At 42.2% G+C, this 19,863-nt stretch overlaps 1 protein-coding gene across 2 annotated transcripts in view; it reads right to left on the bottom strand.

Moving 5' to 3' along the window:
- Window positions 1–19,177, bottom strand: part of bcar1 (BCAR1 scaffold protein, Cas family member) — a 268,517-nt gene extending 249,340 nt beyond the window's left edge. The window contains exons 1-2 of one of the 2 annotated variants that reach the window (XM_063066813.1): window positions 18,680–19,177; window positions 2,039–2,245 (exon numbers count right to left, since the gene is read on the bottom strand). Coding sequence is in view for 1 of the 2 variants with exons in the window: in XM_063066812.1 (XP_062922882.1) it covers window positions 18,680–18,691 (12 nt within the window). In the remaining variant the exon portion in view is untranslated. The remainder of the gene's footprint in view (window positions 1–2,038; window positions 2,246–18,679) is intronic. The other variant, XM_063066812.1, reaches the window with a different exon arrangement.
- Window positions 19,178–19,863: the final 686 nt, after the last annotated feature.

Below are 19,863 nucleotides of genomic sequence, written 5' to 3'. Positions count from 1 at the left end.
TCGGAGCTTTCGGACAGACTCAGAGTCAGACTGTGGTCGGATGCTTCCGGGACGCTGCATCGGCAAGTTTGCGGCACTGGAGGTTCACCATCTGCGTGAGATGATGGGACTTTCGAGAGACTTTGAGACTTCTTACCGTGCCCATTCTTTATCAAATTACGGTATTGCTTTGCACTGTTGTAACTACATGTTATAATTATGTGGTTTTTGTCAGTTTTTCAGTCTTGGTTTGTCACGTGTTTCTATGATATCATTCTGGAAAAACATTGTATCATTTCTTAATGCATGCATTTCTAAATGATAATAAAAGAGGACTGCGTGTCCTCATAATCTAATCTATTTCTTATTGTGACTTATGGTATATTTTATGTATTGCTTTGTACTGCTGCCACAAAACAACAAATTTCATGATGTATGTCAGTGATAATTGATTTGATTCTGATTTCTAAGAAGGGAATGGAATTCAAGCACACCTTGATCAGAGAGATGAAGCAAAATGGGAAAAGGTTTGTGGGTACATAATTATCTTTTGGGTTCAATTGCCTGCTTCTCTGTCATAAAACTCTAAATAATTATTTTGCCATGTAACTATTTTAGCAGATAAATGGACATGGCCATTTTAAGCATGGTGGTGCTTCTTTTAATGCAGTACTGTGTAATAAATCTTCAATCACTAATTACCCAGACACAGTATAGCAATGGCACTTTTGGCATCCTACACCCACAACACATGGTAAACAGATGACTCGACTCACACAGTATAGCATCAGAACAAAAAAAATCACAGTTTTAACAACTGACAATGTACAAAATAACTAGTGATAAAGCAACTGCAGAGTCAAAAAAAAGGCACATGTTGTGCTGCAGAGTTTGGCATAGTTCAGGAAAAGTATTTTTGCACAGATTTTTTGATATTCTTGGAATTCATCCCAGGTAACCAAAAGAACAAGGAATTCTTTCTCTTTGAACTTGCTTTATGTTGTGGTTTTTCTATTTGTGCTTTATAAACTTCTCTCTCCATTTTTAGGTGCTTTGTACAAAACAGAAGTGGTATGGATAAGGTACTAGATATTTTCATTCTGCCCTGGAGGGAGTTATTGTCACTAATTGGTACCCTCAAAATCTTGTTACCCAGCCAGCTGGAACCATTCCAGATTAAACTGAAAATACTAGGAAAGCATTCTGCAAGAAAAAGAAGGGGATAATATCCTGTCAGCTCATTGCATATTTGCAAACACAAGGACAAGATCTATACTTACCTGCTGTGCACAGAAATTCATTGCAGTTCCTTTTGTTCAGTTTTGATTACATTGATGTATTCATGTCCAACACAATAAAAATGTGCATGAAGAATTCTTTAAGTTAATTTTTTAAATCCTCTGTTTTTATTTGTCCACGACTTCTTACAATGGAGGCCTTTACTTGCTGTAGATTCCAAAATAACCTTGGAAGACCTTCTCATCTCCATCAGTGTGAAATGGTAGTTCACACGCACAAGCTATCTCCTGCATGTCCTTCATTCTCAATGAGGCAGTCATGTACCAAAAATATCTTCCTTCCTCCAACATTCCCGGTTTTTATTTTCTTACTCAAGGATACTGAATCTTTGATGAGCAGCGTGCCTGGGACCTTCATTGGCCCATCACTTGAACATTCCTATATATAATAGTTGATTTACAGTGGATGGGGAGAGGAAGACAAGAGGGAGACACCACGAAGATTATCCTGCCTGTTTGCATCACAGCCTGGTATGGAGCGGCTAATGCCCAAAGACAGAAAAGCCCTCAAAAAGTGGCAGATACAGCTCGGTCCGTCACAGGGAAAGCTCTCCCCAGCACTGAGGGCATCTATAAGGCTTGACACCACGCGAAAGCAGCCACCATCATCAAGGACCCCTACCATCCAAGTCACGCTCTCTTCTCACTGCTGCTGCCAGGAGTAAGGTTCAGGAGCCTTAGGTCCCGCACCACCAGGTTCAGGAACAGTTATTACCCTTTAACCATCAGGCTCCTGAACCAGTGTGAATAACTTTACTCACCTCAACACCGAACTGCTCCACAATCCACGGACTCACTTTCAGGGACTCCGCAATTCATGTTCTCAGTATTATTCATTCATCCAACTATCCATCCATCCATTTATTTATTTGCACACTTTTGTCTTCTTTTGCACATTGTTTGTTTGTCAGTCTTTGGGTGTAGTTTTTCATCGACTTTATTGTATTTCTCTTTTCTACTGCGAATGTCTGCAAGGAAATGAATCTGAAGGTAGTATGTGGTGACATATATATGCTTTGAATTCTGAGATTTGATAGCACCCGACACTGAGGAAAAGTCCAACCTCGTCGACCGTGTCTCAGGGGTGGAATCAGAAGGTTATGGGAGGCTGAGGTAGGGGGTGAACTTTCCAGAGGCTCAACACAAAATCGTGGCTGATCCCTCAGTCCAGTGCAGGGAGTGCACCAAGGTGTCATGTGGCCTCGGAGGTGGACAAGTGTAAGGAAGACCACGTGGCACATGTCTCTGGTGCCCTGGTTTTCATTTATCCTTCAACCACAGTGCATGACAACGACCGTGCAATTTGATGCAGTGGCTCAGTCTTACTGTACTTACAAGACTTGGAGAATTAGAGATTGTAAAAAGTAAAGCTGGGAATCCAGATCTCTCTTTCTATTTCCCTTCTAGTCTCTGTGCAATTTTCTATGTCGGGGGGGGCGCGGTTGGTGATCAGGTGCAGTAAGGATTGCTGCTTCTCGAAATCAAGGACATATGGCTGACGCGTAAGGCAGGCTGCAGAATTCCCTCAGCCCGGTGGGAGCCTGCAGTAGTGCATGAGCTGTTATGTAGCATGCTACAACAGACACTAAGTGACTAACAGTCTGACTACATTTGAATTGCCAGGAACCCTTCTCAGCACTGTTCTTTAGTACTCCCCCCATCCCTCTCAATATTCCCTGGGTGTGCCATGTGTGAAAGTCTGAATTGTGCCCAGAGTTGGGATGTGCCCTTATGTTTTGCTACAAATCACTTCCCTTCAACCCCTCTAAAATGAGGGAGAAGTCCAGCCCAGAAAATCTTCTCTAACCGCCCTCTCATATTTCACAATCCACCTACCAGGAAAAAACATACCAGTTGCTGGGTAGTATCTTATTGTGGTCTCAGGAAGGTAACTTTCATTAAACATCTCTTCCAAATGGATGCAATTGAGCTGCCCCTAGATTCTATTTTTTTTATAGTGCTGTAAAGCATAGCAAAGCTCAATGAAACCCACTGAACACTGGAAGGTGGACAGAATGTTTCCAATAGTGGCAGAGTCTAGGACCAGAGGATGAAGCCTTAGAGTACAAGGGCATCCCTTTAGAACAGAGATGAGGAGGAATTTCTTTAGCCAAAGGGTGATGAATCTGTGGAATCTGAGGCCAAGTCATTGGGCGTATTTGAAGCAGGGGTCGATAGGTTCTTGTCAAAGGTTACACTGAGAAGGCAGGAGAATGGAGGTGAGAGGGAAAAATAATTCAGACATAATCAAATGGCAGAAGAGTTTTAATGGGCCAAATGGACCTATTCTGTTCCAATACTTTATGGTTTTATGGTCTTAAGGATCATGGAATTAATTATTGCTGCACAGGAGGGAACCAAATGGCCAATAGAAACCATGCCAACTGCTCAGAAAACAAACAGATCAACCTTATTCCTGCCCAGGAGGCAAAGGAAGCACAGTGGCTCAGCCGGAAGAGCAGCTCACATGACACGGGTTCAATCCTGACCCTCAGTGATGTCCATACAGAGTTTGCACACTCCTGTGACTGCTTAACTGTAAGGAGAGTGGTAGAATCTAGGGGGAAACTGGGATTAATATAGGATGGTCAGCACAGATTCGGTGGACCAAAAGGCCTTTTTCCATGCTGCTTGAGTCCAGGTGGGAAGAGAAAAAAATCTCAAATCCTGACCACCAGCCAATGATGCCTGATATAACCTTGAGCTTGTAATGTCAGATTAAACTTAACCATGAGGTCTCTGCTAATGGAAAAAGTTAGCAGCAACGCTTCATCAATGATTAATAACCAGCTGGGTAATTTCCCAAAGGTGATGACAATCTAGCAATCTGTATGTCAACAGGGAACCCTAAGAGCCACACATCACCAGTGAATCAGCACCCCCTGGAGAGAAAGCTGGCCAAAAAAAAAAGGCAGAGACATCAGTCAGTGGCCGGCCAGCCTCTGATGAACCTATGTTGAGTTGTGGAGCTCAGAGTTGACCCTTGGCCCATTTTCTTCAATAATCTCCCTTGAAATTTAATTCTGGCAGTCAGTCCATCCATTTTAAAACTTCAAATAAGGGATTGTGAATTTGTGATGATTCTTGTTTCCCAATATTTAAGCCAAACACTACAATACACACACACACGCACACACACACAGAGCAATGAGTTTGAATCCTTTCCATAGCATTCAATGAAGTTACCTGGTTAGTTTCACAATAGCTTTTAACCTTTCCTTCAGTCAGCTGCTTTCAACTCCCAGAAATTGCTGACTCATGTTCAATGTTCAAAATTCAGAGTAAATTTATTATCAAAGTACATACATGTCACCAGATACAATACCGAGATTCATTTTCTTGCAGGCACACACAATAAAGCCAAGAAACACAATAGAATCAATGAAAGACCATGCCCAACAGGATGGAAAAACAACCGATGTGCAAAAGACAATGAACTATGCAAATACAAAAGAAAAAATAATAATAATAAATAGATAAGCAATAAATATTGAGAACATGAGATGAAGAGTCCTTGAAAGTGAGTCCATTGGCTGTGGAAACGGTTCAGTGATGAGGTGAGTGAAGTTATCCCCACTAGTTCAAGAGCCTGATGGTTGAGGGGTAATAGCTGTTCTTGAACCCGGTGGTATAAGTTGTGAGGCTCCTGCACCTTCTTCCTGATGGCAGCAGCAAGAAGGGAGCATGACCTGGGTGGTGGGGGCCCTTAATTATAGATGCTGCTTTCCTGCAAAAGCGCTTTGTGTAGATGCGCTCAATGGAGGGGAGGGCTGAACAATATCCAATACATTTTATAGGATTTTCCATTCAAGGCTATTGGTGTTTCTGTACCAGGCTGTGATGCAGCTAGTCAATAAACATATCATCAGACATCTATAGAAAGTTGTCAAGATTTAGATGTCATTATTACAAACCTTTGAAAAGTCCTAAGAAAGTAGGGTCACTGTCGTGCTTTCGTCATAATGGCACTTACTTACAGGGCCCAGGACAGATCCTCTGAAGTGATAACACTGAGGAGTTTAAAGCTGCTGACCCTCTCCATCTCTGATCCGCCAATGAGGACTGGCTCATGGTCCTCTGGTTTCATAGAACATAGAATAGTACAGCACAGTACAGGCCCTTCGGCCCACATTGTTGTGCCGACCCTCAAACCCTGCCTCCCATATAACCCCCACCTTAAATTCCTCCATATTTCTTCCACCTAAAGTCAATAATCAGCTCCTCGGTCTTGCTGACGTTGAGTGAGAGGTTGTTGTCGTCACATCACTCAGCCAGATTTTCAATCTCCCTCCTATATATTGATTTGTCACCACCTTTAATTTGGCCAACAACAGTAGTGTCGTCAGCAAACTGAAGAACAGCATTGGAGCTGTGGTTAGCCTCACAGTCAGAAGTATAAAGCGAGTAGAGCAGGGGGCTAAGCACACACCTGTGCTGATGGAGATTGTGGAGGAGATGTTGTTGCCAATCTGAACCGACTGGGGTCGGCAAGTGAGGAAACCGAGGGTCCAATTGCATAAGGAGGTATTGAGGCCTAGGTCGTGAAGCTTATTGATTAGTTTCGAGAGGTTGATAGTGTTGCATGCCGAGCTGTAGTTGATAAGGAACATCCTGATGTATGCATCTTTGCTGTCCAGATGTTCCTGGGTTGAGTGAAGAGCCAATGACAAGGCATCTGCTGTGGACCTGTTGCTCCGATAGGCAAATTGGAGTGGATCCAAGTGGCTTCTCAGGCTGGAGTTGATATGTTTCATTCCCAACCTCTGAAAACGCTTCATCACTGTGGATGTAAGTGCTACTGGACGATAGTCACTGAGGCAGGTCACCACATTCTTCTTAGGCACCGGTATAACTGAAGCCTTCTTGAAGCAGGCGGGTACCTCAGACTGCCAAAGCGAGAGGTTAAAGATATCGGTGAATACTCCAGCCAAAGATCAGCACGAGTCTTTAGTCTCAACCAGGAACCCCACCTGGTTCAGGTACTTTCCATGGGTTCACCCTGCTGAAGGATGCTCTCACATCGGCCTCAGAGACTGAAATCACACAGTCATTGGGGGCTGTGGAGTTCGGGAAGGTTCTTCCATGGTTTGACAGTCAAAGTGTGCAAAGAAGGCATTGAGTTCATCTGGGAGTGAAGCCTTGTTGTCATCTATGTCGCTTTCACCTTTGTGAAGGCAGACTCTTGATAACTTGCTTAATGGACTAGTCATTTTTGTTTTAATGCTTTCCTCACAATATGGGAGGCTATTTGGCCCATCAAGTTTATGCCAGCTCCATATGCACGCCCATTTCTTATTTCTCTGTAAGCTACTCTCCATTGCTTATCTATTAACCCTTTCTAATTTCCCTGCCAGCCACCTGGACGATTAACTTAATCACAGGGAGGACATATAAACTCTAACCAGAGGTTGGGATCAAACCCATATTGCAAATTCCTGTGGAAGCTGTCAATACAGGGCTTTCCCCTATGGTGATGATCAGTACAAAGTGGAAAACCAGTGGTACAACGCAGAGCAAAGCATTTGCTTCATTCACATGCAAATCCAGTCTATTTATTTCAGATAATATTTTTGGGTGAATGTATAAAAGAGAAACATGACATGGGCAAGTCAAGCATACTTGGAGGGGGGCAGAAATGGGTGATGGTAGACATTTCCTCACACCCCTTCTAGATCTATTATAGACTGTATATAACTATTCAACAGCTCAAATTTTTACTCATCCAGGATGCAGAAAGGAAAACTGCAAAGAGCCGATAGCAGAGAAACAGATTATTTATCCCAACAGGTTCCCACCGGTGTTTATCCTCCATAAGCCTTGCTTTGCAAATCCTTTCACCAGATCCTCCAGCACATTTTATCTTTCTACATTAAGATTGCTTTCCCTTGAAATTCTCGTTGTTTTTCACCTCAGTCACTGAATGTTGTTGAAAATCCAACATTATCACCGGTTACTTTCTGGGAAAGTATATTTCCTCCGAATTGCTTAACTGAAGAGTTAGTAACGGCCGTGTCTCAATATCCCTGTTAATGGACTCAAATTCAAAGTACATTTATTATCAAAGCACGTATACTATATACAACCTTGAAATTCGTCTCCTTAAAGGCAGCCACAAAACAAAGAAACCCAATAGAATTCATTAATAAAAAAGACAGTCAGTTTCCCAATGTTCAAAGGAAAAGAGCAGACTGTGCAAATAATAAAACTTAAGCACATAACATTCAAAACTAAAGTTCACGAAAGTGAGATCACAGCCACAAAGCCAGTCATCACTGCAGCAGGTGTAGGAGCCCACTACTTGCAAGGCCACAGCCTCAGTTCAGCACAGGGCTGAGTAAACCTCAGTGAGCAGTGAACTAAACACCACATCCCTCACCTCCAGCCCTGACACCCTGATCTCTTCAATCTGGCCCGGCACTTAAATCAGCCGTGAATGGACTCATCCATAAATGTAAATATTTTTTCTATGTTACCTAATCGTACCACATAAAAATATAAAGGTCTTAACCATCTTCACTCCTCATGAGGAAATAGCTGGGCACTCTGATTAGATGGACTTTACCCCACCTTGTTAAGATTTGCGAAGGTTCATCCAGTAAATCAAAGCACTAAATTAGCTGCACGTGTATTTCTTGCCAAATAACAATGATTTTTGTCACTGATAATTGGCAAGAAATAGGCACTAAGACAATTCAGAACTGTTTTGCTCACTGCGGTTTACAGTATTCAGGCTTGGAGATGCAAGAAATGGCTGGGAGTGAAAATGAAACCATTTCACTACTTCAACAAGGTAGGAACTGTGAAGAATTTGAAGGTATCCACAATCATCTTGAATGTTACAATGAAAATGAAGATTTGGAGGATGCAATCATTGAGAGCATTGTATAAAGGTAGTCCACTAACTGCACTTGGTGTCTGCGCTGATTTTGTTCAATTACAGTCAATCAAAAGAACAGAGCATCATATACTGGATGAATTCCTCCATCAATAACTATTGGGAACTAATATATAGTTTTATAGTACTATAGTGGTATTCGTAGTGTTCTAATTTGTTCTGTATTTCATTTAAATACATAATTTATTACTCAGTTAAATGGTAGTTCATCCTTTTCACACTGATCTAACTGTTTCCATAAGCTTTAGCTAATTGGGGCAACTGCTTAATATTGCCAAGATATACTGGTCCTAACATCAAAGTTGCTGGTGAACGCAGCAGGCCATGCAGCATCTCTAGGAAGAGGTACAGTCGACGTTTCGGGCCGAGACCCTTCGTCAGGACTAACTTAAGGAAGAGCTAGTAAGAGATCTGACTTTCTTACTAGCTCCTCCTTCAGTTAGTCCTGACGAAGGGTCTCGGCCCGAAACGTCGACTGTACCTCTTCCTAGAGATGCTGCATGGCCTGCTGCGTTCACCAGCAACTTTGATGTGTGTTGCTTGAATTTCCAGCATCTGCAGAATTCCTCGTGTCTGGTCCTAACATACCTCAATTAACTGGAATCCACTGTATTCCAAGTTTATTTTACAAACAGTGTTTAAAAAATGTTCATATCTCCAATGGCGAAGCTCCCATTTTAGTCCAGCCTCCCTTATCCAATGCCGTAACTGCTGTGGCATCAAATGTTACACTCAAATCAAGTCACTTTAGAGGATGGAGCTAATAGTAGCAATCAGAGCCCTTTCTTGTGTTGTATAACAGACAAATGAGCTAAATTAGCGCAAGCTGCCAAACAACACAAGCAAAATGAAATGCCCGTTCAAAATAGCTTTATTAAAGAGCATAGATTTACCTGCATTTCTTTTTCAAGACCTAATTTCCAATGTTTGCCATTGTTTAACAGGCTGCTTAGCGCTCAGTATCTAGAGTGCTGAAGCCCATCATTTCCCCCCAATAAAATAACCCACTACATTCCCTGACAATGACAGCACATTCTTTCCAACATCATTTTAAAAAAGGAAACACCAAAGCTCCCTTTACAAATCTCTTAACAAATTCTATGTTCTCCCCCTCTCTCAAGAGTTATTTTCAGTCAGGTGTATTGTTACTAAGTGATGTATCTGAAAGCCAGCTCATCGGAATCAGATTAACGTGTAAATGAATAACCAGTGGAAAATGGTTCAGTTGCTCTGTGACCTTTTGGGACTTGTAGAAGTTACATGAGTACAAGCGAGACAGGTCAATGATCAGCAATCCTTACATGGGTCCAAAAAATTGTCATTTCATCACATTGCCTCTCAAAGGAATACAAAAATTACGAGGTCCAAATCAGTAATAAGCCGTGCCTAAAGAGAGAGTAACAAAATTCAGGCTTCAATTTACTTAAAGCAAATGTGGGACAGAAAGAGGTCCAAGCAGGAAAAATGTTATTGATCATATCTGCTTACACACTAATTAGCAGCAATTGATAGAGACAGAAGATGGATCCATCTCTCTGAAACTGGTGAGTAATTTATCTCAAACCACTTTATAACTATTACTGGACACCTTGAAGCTTTTTTTAAGGTTTAGTTTGGAGGATATCCACATCAATGGCAATAGCTGATACCTAATTGCCCGAGAGTGTACCAGTTCACAGAAATGGAGGGAGTTCAGGTGGAAAAACTTGATAAGATATTTTATTACACCCTCTCAGAAATCCCATTACGATAGTAACCTCCCTGTTTGCTGCAGAAATTGTGGAAATCAAAATGCAAACCATTATCATATTTTCTGGAAATGCCCCGTTATCAAAGACTATTGTAATGGGATACATAATGCCCTACAAGACATCTTTAAATGTGAAATACCCTTAGAGAGTAAGACCATATTTTTGGGTATATACCTTGTTGAAAAGAGATAAATATTTAATGAATGTACTGCTGGTGGCTGGTAAAAAGACCCGTACCAGGAAATGGTTATCACAGGAGAGCCCTACTTTAAATGTATGAATGGAAATTACAGTGGACATTTACAAAATGGAGAAGATAACAGCATCTGTTAATCATAAGGTGGAACAATTTGATTCATACTGGGAAAAATGGTTTAACTACATAACACCTCATAGGCCTGATTTTATTCTCATAAGTCAATGAATATGTTGTAAAAAAATAAGATCACTCCCTCCTCTTTACATAGTTTTCTTCTTTCGATTGTTCTTTCTTTCCTCTCCTTTCTATAAGTGTATACCTCAGATAAATATTATGTGGAGATTTGTGACAAATATGATATATATGTACAGTATCTGAAATACATCTTATGGAAATTTTTAATGATGAAATTCAATAAAAAAATTAAAATAATGAAAAAAAAAAGAAAAGGAAGTTGACTTCAGTGACAGGTCTGGATTCACATATAGCACAGCAACCATTCTGCACTAAAGAACGACAGAGGTATACAGCAAGGAAACAGACACTTTGACTTACTGAATCTGTGTCAGACATCAAGTATTCATTTGCATTAATCCCATTTTATCATCTCTAAATCCCCATCAACTCCCCTGAGATTTACCACTCACCTACATGCAACAGGCAATTTACAGTAGCCTTTTAATATTCCAATAGCAAAAGTTACTTTTTTAAAAAAATTACATATTTTATATAATAACTTGTACTTAAATTCCTCAGCTGCCTTGATGGGATTTGAACTCGTGGTCCAAGCATTCAAGATGCAAGTCCACTATTCTACACTATCACGCATACCATACTCATGGAATGTCAGAACTTTATTAGGACTGACAGTGGCTTTTCAGCCCAATGTGGCAGCATTTATTGACTTAACTTTTCTCATCCCGTATAAATCTATCCAGTGATTCCCATCCCTGCTCTATCCTGAAAGCTATGCTGCTTTATTTAGCACATTTAAAATAAATATTCTATTATGACAGCCAAAAAATCTGCTATCAGCACTTTTTCCAGGCAGTACAACTTAAGACTGCAGCTCACAGGGGAAAAAAAGTATTTCCCTTTTTTTGCTAATTGTCTTAAACCTGAGGGTTCTCTTTCCTCTCAGTAGTATTCTAAAACTAACTTTGTTTTCTCGCTTTTCCAGATCTGATCTGAAACATTAATTCTGTTCTTATTGTAAAGAACCTACCTGATCGACTGTATGCATCCTGCAACTTTTGATTTCAGATTTCCAGCAGCTGCAGTACAGTTTGCTTTTTGATTTTCTTCCTCTTGCCCGTAAATTACCTTCCAGTCCCACCCATCAATTCGAATAAAATTTCTCAAAATTTGAAATTCCTCTATGAGATCTCACTCTATTCTTAGACTTTTTGAGAACAACCTCTTCCTCTGCCTCCCTACATAACTGGAGCTATTCTAACAATTCTGTCTGTGCTCTCTTTAAGAATCTTTTCAAAAGAGCCATACCTGAATTAGGCTCACTGAAGTTCAACTAATAATTTGTATGGGTCCAGTTTAACTTCATTGCTTGTATGTTCCATGCCTCTAATTATAACATCAAATATCCCAATTGCTTTTGCGACAGTCGTATCAGCTCTCACTGCCACCTACATACAATAAGGAAAAAAGGATTCTCAAAGCTTGAATAGACAGCGGAATTTCAATTGCCAACTATTATTAAAGAGTGCCTAAAAACAATTTATGCAAAGCAGAAACATTAGAATTATAAATATTAAAATGTGTTTGTTTGGTTTTAAATGACACCTCTTTTTTTTGCTGCCGTACAGTAAGCGAAAGCAGATTGAAAGCTGCAGGAGTCCACAATTTGTTTGTTGTTCAAACCTACAGCCTACAGCCAAACGCACAGCTTCATTCCTAAAAATCCAATTAATTCCATTCCATATGTGACACCGAAAGGGGGGATTTGCTGGGATGGCAGACCATGCCAGGCTGCTCACACACTGCCCGTTCACTTGATGTCATCACACCGCATGCCCTCCATATATGGACGTGACATCCCACTCCAAGGGAGGACCATTGCTCAGTGAAGACAAGGTGTCATTCATAAGGAGGATGGAAAGTGTCAGTTTTATCCCACCAAATGCCATGAGGATGACAGGAGAGTGAGAAATTCAGAAACAGGCAAATGAGATGCTGTCCTTGAGCAAAGGTCATTGTGCAGAAGTAGGCACTTCAGCTCCCTTAGCATTTGAGATCGGCTGCATGCGGGACACGGGACACCATTCTCAGTTAGCTTACACACTAGTTGGGGCTCAGGGAAATGTAGGGTTTTGGTGGTCGTCTTTCGGGAGGGTTGGTGGATAAGGTGCAGAATGAGATGATGTCCAGTAAACTCAAGAAAACATTAGAGTGCAGGCAAATGCTAGAAAATGTCCAAAGGACCAAAGGAAAGCCCCGAGAATCTGAATTTTAGAAAAATCGTAGAAAGGAACCTGCAAATACTCAGGTGGGTCAGCAACTGGGGAGAAAGTTTGAGGCTGATGGTCTTTTGGCAGAATAAGGAGTAGGTGGAGATTTAGCATAATACCAAGGAGGAGACATAACGACAACTGTGGAAAGCAATCCCATGCAAACAGCAACTGTTGGTATTCTATTAACACCACAAGTTCTGAGCACAGTACTGTATGTGTGTCTCCAAACAAGTAATGATTCATAAGTAATTGTAAATGATGGCTGACTTTGACTGCTAAAGAAATGCATAGAGCTTGGCCTTCCATTTTCTACACATAGAAAAAGAATCCTTTTCCTGCTAAAACTCAGAAGGAATAACTGAAAAATATTTTAAAATCTTCTATATAAGCAAAACAGGGAACAGGATCCCTTCCCAGGAAAGCTCTCAGCAAAGGGCAAGAGTTCAATAAATCGCTGAACACGATAATGCAAAGCCGGTAATGATAAAAGATCAATAAAGCTGTTAGTCAATATTCAATAACAGACAACGAAACACTCTGCAGAAACCTTGTGACTCTATCCCAGAACTACTGTAAAACAAAGGTCCCTTCACCACATAGAAAATCAAGGAACTGCCATCATTCAATTATATCAGTAAGCATACAGAATAAGAACTAACCTAGGAAAACGTAATATTTACTGATATACCTGATGCGTGTGGACTTCCAAACCATTGCTCCAAAGAATAATTCTTTGCGTGATTCACTATCATTCTAAGGTAGAGCCATTATGCACAGCCTTCAGTGCAAGTTCAGGAAAATTACCTGCTTTTTCACACAAGATTAAATGGGCATCTAATGTTACCTACCAGTTTCCTACCAGAACACATGAGATCTCTGCAGTAAACAATCTTTGATTTGTTTTTGAAAGGTTTCACAGACATTTGATTCTTTCACACGAAACTACTATTTTTGATGACTACAAGGCTAACTGTTTCATGGGATATTTTACCCTGTACCACAAAAGGTGCAGAATAAAGGAGGCTTCTTAACCATGGACAACAGCACTGTGCCCTCCTTTTTCCTTTTATGAACATGTAAGATCACAGAGTTATGAATCACCAATTTAAAAACGATGATCCAAATGTATCGCAGAGAGCACTAATCCCAGACGGTACAAGGGTGCTTGTTACCCAGTGCAGGTCAAGCAATAAATACAGAGACAACAGGGATGGCAAGGGATGACTGTAGTAAAGTAAAACAGCTAAAACCGGTGATTGGAAACAGCCCCTAAACAAGAGGGCCTCCATCAATTAGCAGCTTATTAGCTAAAAAGATTGAACATATATATACATAATGGAACCAATGGCTGGTTCTGGCAGTTGTGGTGAAAGACAGTTAGAATGTTAATTTAAATCATGTTTCCTTTCTCTTATACAAGTGCCTTGTCTTTAACTTTATACTTCATGTTTTATTAGATACCACGGGAGATTTTTTTTAATGAAGCTATGACATCACAACAATAACACAGGTTTTAATGGGTTGGTGAGACGAAGTGTAAAATTTAACTCAGTCTTTGAATATTCATATCCAATGAACTAAGTGGCTCCATCATATTACCTTACTGACATTTCAGGAAAGCAGTTTTCCCAATTGCATTGTTTAGTACAGCACAGCATGCCTCCATCATCCACGTCCTCACTTGTGGCATTCTAAGCTCTAGCCTTGCAGCATGCAAGTGGGCAGCCATACCTCCCGCATGAAGGCAACTGCATTCAAAAGAACTTCACTGTATGTGAAGCGCCTTGGGGACATAAATGGTGTTGTATAAATGCAAATTCTTTTTATATTTTTCCCCTCCTTTCTCTTCTAACCTCGTTTGCTGAAGATACTGAACTTGTACTGGTGTACAGTTCCATAGTTAAGAGTGCATTGTCCATGTTAGAGTATAGCTCATGACTTGATTTTACCACTCTCACCAGCCTGGATGAACCATAAAGCTGTCTGCTGCTTTATACTCTCCACTGCAGTCTCATTCCAATGCCTTATTACAGGGCATTGAAGAAAACCAATTTCTTTTTGCCAATTTGTGCACAACACAATCCCACGCGGCAATATTGGGTTCTTCCAAACATTTTGGGAAGTTTTGAGGCCATGAATGTCACGATATAGATATATTCATGCAACTTCCGTAAACATTCACTTCTGAGAAATATTGATTAGGTGCAAGAATCCTGGCTGATTACCTCGACTGTTGCTAATAGCAGAGATCAGATAACAGAAGACATGGTTCAAATGTGAAAATAATAGAGGACAACCCTGACCTCCAGCATTGGAATGTCAAACTCGGCCTTCTTTCAATCAGCCATTACACAGAGAGCTCCACTATTACAAGGACAATTGGAAAGTAAGTGTTTTGAATGTTGCAATGTGTTGGATGAGATAAAATGCGTAGGAAGCCATGAATTAAACAAGATGGTTTATTTCATACAAAGGCAGTGGCAGTATGAATGTGAATTGCCACTCCAACAGCAGATTGCTTTGTAATCGTTTTTTCAGCATTGCAGAACTAGTGAGGATTTACCGCTTCTATATAAAAAAGTAATCTCTCAGTAACTAAAATCCTGTTAAATGTTTTTTTCGAAATAAATACACAGGGAAGTCCAGAGTCTAAAAGGCAATTTCTACAGAAGATTGCAACAGAGAATAGAGTTCAAAACAAAATCTTATTGCACCTGATAATCCAGTTATGCCTTGCTATTTTCATTTCCCCCCAAACATAACAGTTATCAATGTTAACAGAATATAATTTCAGAGTGATAGTCTGTCCATCCACTATTCAATAACCTCCACTCCACTATCCTTTCCCCACAACATTGATTTCCAAGTATATATCCAATTTCCTTTTGAAAGCCAGCATTAAATCGTCCTCCAATGCCCTGTCTCTAGAGTTTACAGAAATCAGTTTGCAAAACAAAAACAAAGACAGCCAGTGGGCAGCAGCTCAGTGGGCAAAAGCGGCTTGTTAATGTGAAAGGTCAGAGGAGAATGGCCAGACTGGTTCGAGCTGACACGAATAATCACGCATTACAACAGTGGCTACTTAACAAGATAAGAGCCCATGGAATTACAGGAAAGTTACATACGTGGATAGAGCGTTGGCTGATTGGCAGGAAACAGAGAGTGGGAATAAAGGGATCCTATTCTGGTTGGCTGCCGGTTACCAGTGGTGTTCCACAGGGATCAGTGTTGGGGCCGCTTCTTTTTACATTGTACATCAACGATTTGGATTATGGAATAGATGGCTTTGTGGCTAAGTTTGCTGACGACACGAAGATAGGTGGAGGGGCCGGTAGTGCTGAGGAAATGGAGAGTCTGCAGAGAGACTTGGATAGATTGGAAGAATGGGCAGAGAAGTGGCAAATGAAGTACAATGTTGGAAAGTGTATGGTTATGCACTTTGGCAGAAAAAATAAACGGGAAGACTATTATTTAAATGGGAAAAGAATTCAAAGTTCTGAGATGCAACGGGACTTGGGAGTCCTCATACAGGATACCCTTAAAGTTAACCTCCAGGTTGAGTCAGTAGTGAAGAAGGTGAATGCAATGCTGGCATTCATTTCTAGAGGAATAGAGTATAGGAGCAGGGATGTGATGTTGAGGCTCTATAAGGCACTGGTGAGACCTCACTTGGAGTACTGTGGGCAGTTTTGGTCTCCTTATTTAAGAAAGGATGAGCTGACATTGGAGAGGGTACAGAGAAGATTCACTAGAATGATTCCGGGAATGAGAGGGTTAACATATGAGGAACGTTTATCCACTCTTGGACCGTATTCCTTGGAGTTTAGAAGAATGAGAGGAGACCTCATAGAAACATTTCGAATGTTGAAAGGCATGGACAGAGTGGATGTGGCAAAGTTGTTTCCCATGATAGGGGAGTCTAGTACGAGAGGGCATGACTTAAGGATTGAAGGGCGCCCATTCAGAACAGAAATGCGAAGAAATTTTTTTAGTCAGAGGGTGGTGAATCTATGGAATTTGTTGCCACGGGCAGCAGTGGAGGCCAAGTCATTGGGTGTATTTAAGGCAGAGATTGATAGGTATCTGAGTAGCCAGGGCATCAAAGGTTACGGTGAGAAGGCGGGGGAGTGGAACTAAATAGGAGAATGGATCAGCTCATGATAAAATGGCGGAGCAGACTTGATGGGCCGAATGGCCCACTTCTGCTCCTTTGTCTTATGGTCTTATGGTCTTATGGTGTGCAGAAGAGCATCTCTGAACGCACAATATGTCAAACCTTGAAGTGGATGGGCTGCAGCAGAAGACCACTGAGTGGCCACTTTATTAGGTACAGGAAGGACCCAATAAAGTGGCCACTGAGTGTAAATTCGTATTGTACAAAGGCCACTTTTGTGTCACTCTTGTATGTGTGACTTAGGGTTAAGCTGTTAAAGTGTACATTGTCATGAACGTTAATCCATAAAAAGTCAGGAGCAGCTGGTGAAGGAGAATGAGCGCTGTTCAAGGTTTCTCCCTAATTCCCCAACTGGGTGCACAATGATATTCTTTATTGACACTGTGTTAGAATTGTGGGGCTCCCCATTAAGGGATTTCTACCTTCTCCTCAATTGTTCAAGACGACCAGCTTCCTCATCTGCTCTGTTGGGCAGCAGAGGAGGTCCTACCAATAATGTCCTCAACCCTAAACAAAAGACTCTACTGGTTGGCCTCAGGGTGATCAAATGGACTGAATTCACCAACAGTTTACTGGCTTATTCCTAATCTGATCTCAATAGGTATCTCTGCATCTGTTCACTTTCTAGTATACTCAGCCTGCTTGGGTACCCCAATAAAACCAGAACTCCAGTAGCAACACACAAAAGCTGGAAGATCTCAGCAAGTCCGGTAGCATCTATGGAAAGGCAGAGTCCGCGATAAAGCCGAGACAGGAAAGGGAAAGAAGTCAGAATAAGAAGGGGGTGGGGGGAGCAGGAGTAAAGCTAGAAGGTGATAGGTAAAGCCAGGTGAGGTGAAAGGTAAGCCAGGTGAGGTGATAGGTAAAGCCAGGTGAGGTGAAAGGTAGTTGAGTGGGTGGGAGAGGGGAAGTGAAGTGAGAAACTTCAAGAACCCCAATGATAGCCGTTTCCTTCCGGAAGTCTAAAACTAGGAGCAAGGATCCCGGAGGAAATGTCCGTATTTCTCCGAGTTCTCTAGGAGAACCGCCTGATCAATATTCAAAAGGGGGAAATAGTACTTGACTAATATTTTATTCCCGTCATTGTTTCGTTTTGGAAATAGCAACCTGGAGAAAGAATCACTGCCGGTTATGTTGGTTGGGTACCAGGAATGATCCGGTAACTGCAATCCCATACACTTCTATTCTCGCACAGATTTTGCAAACAATTGGGGGAAGGGGGCTTTAAAACACTTGGAAGTCGCACTCTTAACGACACTAACAGAGAATCCGGCATATATCCCACCGGTTCTACACTGTAGAAGAACACTTCGCCTCAAAATAATGCACTTCAGTTATCCTACAGTTTCAGCGGTAACAGTAATTGTAAAAGGAAAGGATTGTAAAGTTGTTGCCGTCACATTTGTAAATAATCTGCGGACTAAAGTCAGAAAGAAATAAATCACGAATCCCCTCCCCCCTCAATAAAGGAGCAAAATAACAGCTGGCATATGTTTTCCCAGGACCATCATTAGAATGGACGAGTCAACCTCTCGCTAGCCCTGCAATAGGCAGAGGCAGGCGGACCGACGCCTGTCCCGGCTGGGGCCCGAGCTCCACACACACACACACACACACACACAGAGAGAGAGAGAGAGAGAGAGAGGGTAAGTCCGCGGTGCCGGGCTAACATTACCAAACGGCACTACAGATATCCAATGCATTAGAGGGACGGAAATAATCACAGCTGCAACGGGCTGCCCAGTTTGGAATAATTGGAAAAATCCCAAATTATCCGTGATCCTCTATGCTATATAGCCAACCTGGGTTGCGCTGCATCAACACACACACACACACACACACACACACACACACACACACACACACACGAACCGATCCGGACTTCATAGTGTTGAATGATGCGAGACATACTTACTGGCACAGACATCTCCTGCTGCTCGTCTGCCCGGCTTGCCCGGTAAACGCTCTGTATCACAGCGAGTGTTTGTTTCACGCCAGTTTCCTCCTGTGAGGATGTCCGCCCGATTTTTTCCCCCTTCGATGACGATCAGCTGGATCCCATATTTCTCTTCCGCCGAGGACTGTCACGCACCGTTCAACTTGCAGCTCCTTGCGAGCAGCTGCCGGGTCTGTTGTCCGGCAGCGGCCGTTCGGTGACAAGCGCCTGCTGCCTCTGACAGCCCGGCGCCCAGCTCACTGCACCCTCCTGCCTCGCCTCCTCTCTGCTCTCCCTCCTGTCAGCCTCTCTCCGTTCGCTTCTGCGCCCGCAGCCCACCTCCGATCAGCAAATAAAACAAAAAAAAACTTCTGGCGGTGTAGCGCAGGCTGACTTCTCCTGGTCCTGCCTCGGTGCGCACCGGCAGCGATCGCGATCGCGATCCCGATCCAGATCCCTCTTCCAGTGTTCCCCCACCCCACCCCCGCTACTCCGATGACGAAATCCCACAACTTCACCTTAAAGGCGCCGCCAAACCGGCAGAGCGCAGGCGCCGGGACTTCGATCCGGTTTAGTGGGCCGAGGTGTTGCTAGCGGAGCTCCGCTCCCTCCGTATCGTTGCCCAGGGTAGTGTTTTGTCTGGACTAATAACGGAATTTAAAGCAAATTACAGTGGCTGGGGCTTATTGTCTGCTTTGTCACAGCGCACGTGAATAATAATCTGAAGAGTTGAAGGGGGCTTGATTGAAAACACAAATTACCATTCCATTCCCTGCCTCACCCCTCCCCCTCTCCTCTTCGCTGGCTGTCTTGCTTCTCCACTCTTAGTCCTGACGGAACGCCTCAACTCAAAACATCGACAATTCCTTTCCCCTCATGGAAGCTGCTCGACCCGCCGAGTTTCTCCACCAGATTGTGCATCGCCCGAGCGTCCAGCATCTGCAGTCTCTCGTGTCTCCAATTCCATTCCGCACTCAAGAGCGGGTTGAGACATGCTCAGTGACTGCTTCTTGTTTACATTAGCAATCCCTGTGGGGAATAGTACCTGTGTGGAAATGCTTTGAACAAGATGGGTTGCAAAGCCCTTCAGCAGCGCTCGCAGTGCACAATTATTCATTCAAACAGGCGAACCACATTGAATATCAACAACACACATAAAAGTT

The sequence above is a fragment of the Mobula hypostoma genome, chromosome 14 (genome assembly GCF_963921235.1).
Source record: "Mobula hypostoma chromosome 14, sMobHyp1.1, whole genome shotgun sequence".
NCBI lineage: Eukaryota > Metazoa > Chordata > Chondrichthyes > Myliobatiformes > Myliobatidae > Mobula > Mobula hypostoma.
The sequence above is the reverse complement of the archived record's forward strand: the minus strand, read 5'-3'. Positions and strand labels throughout refer to the sequence as shown.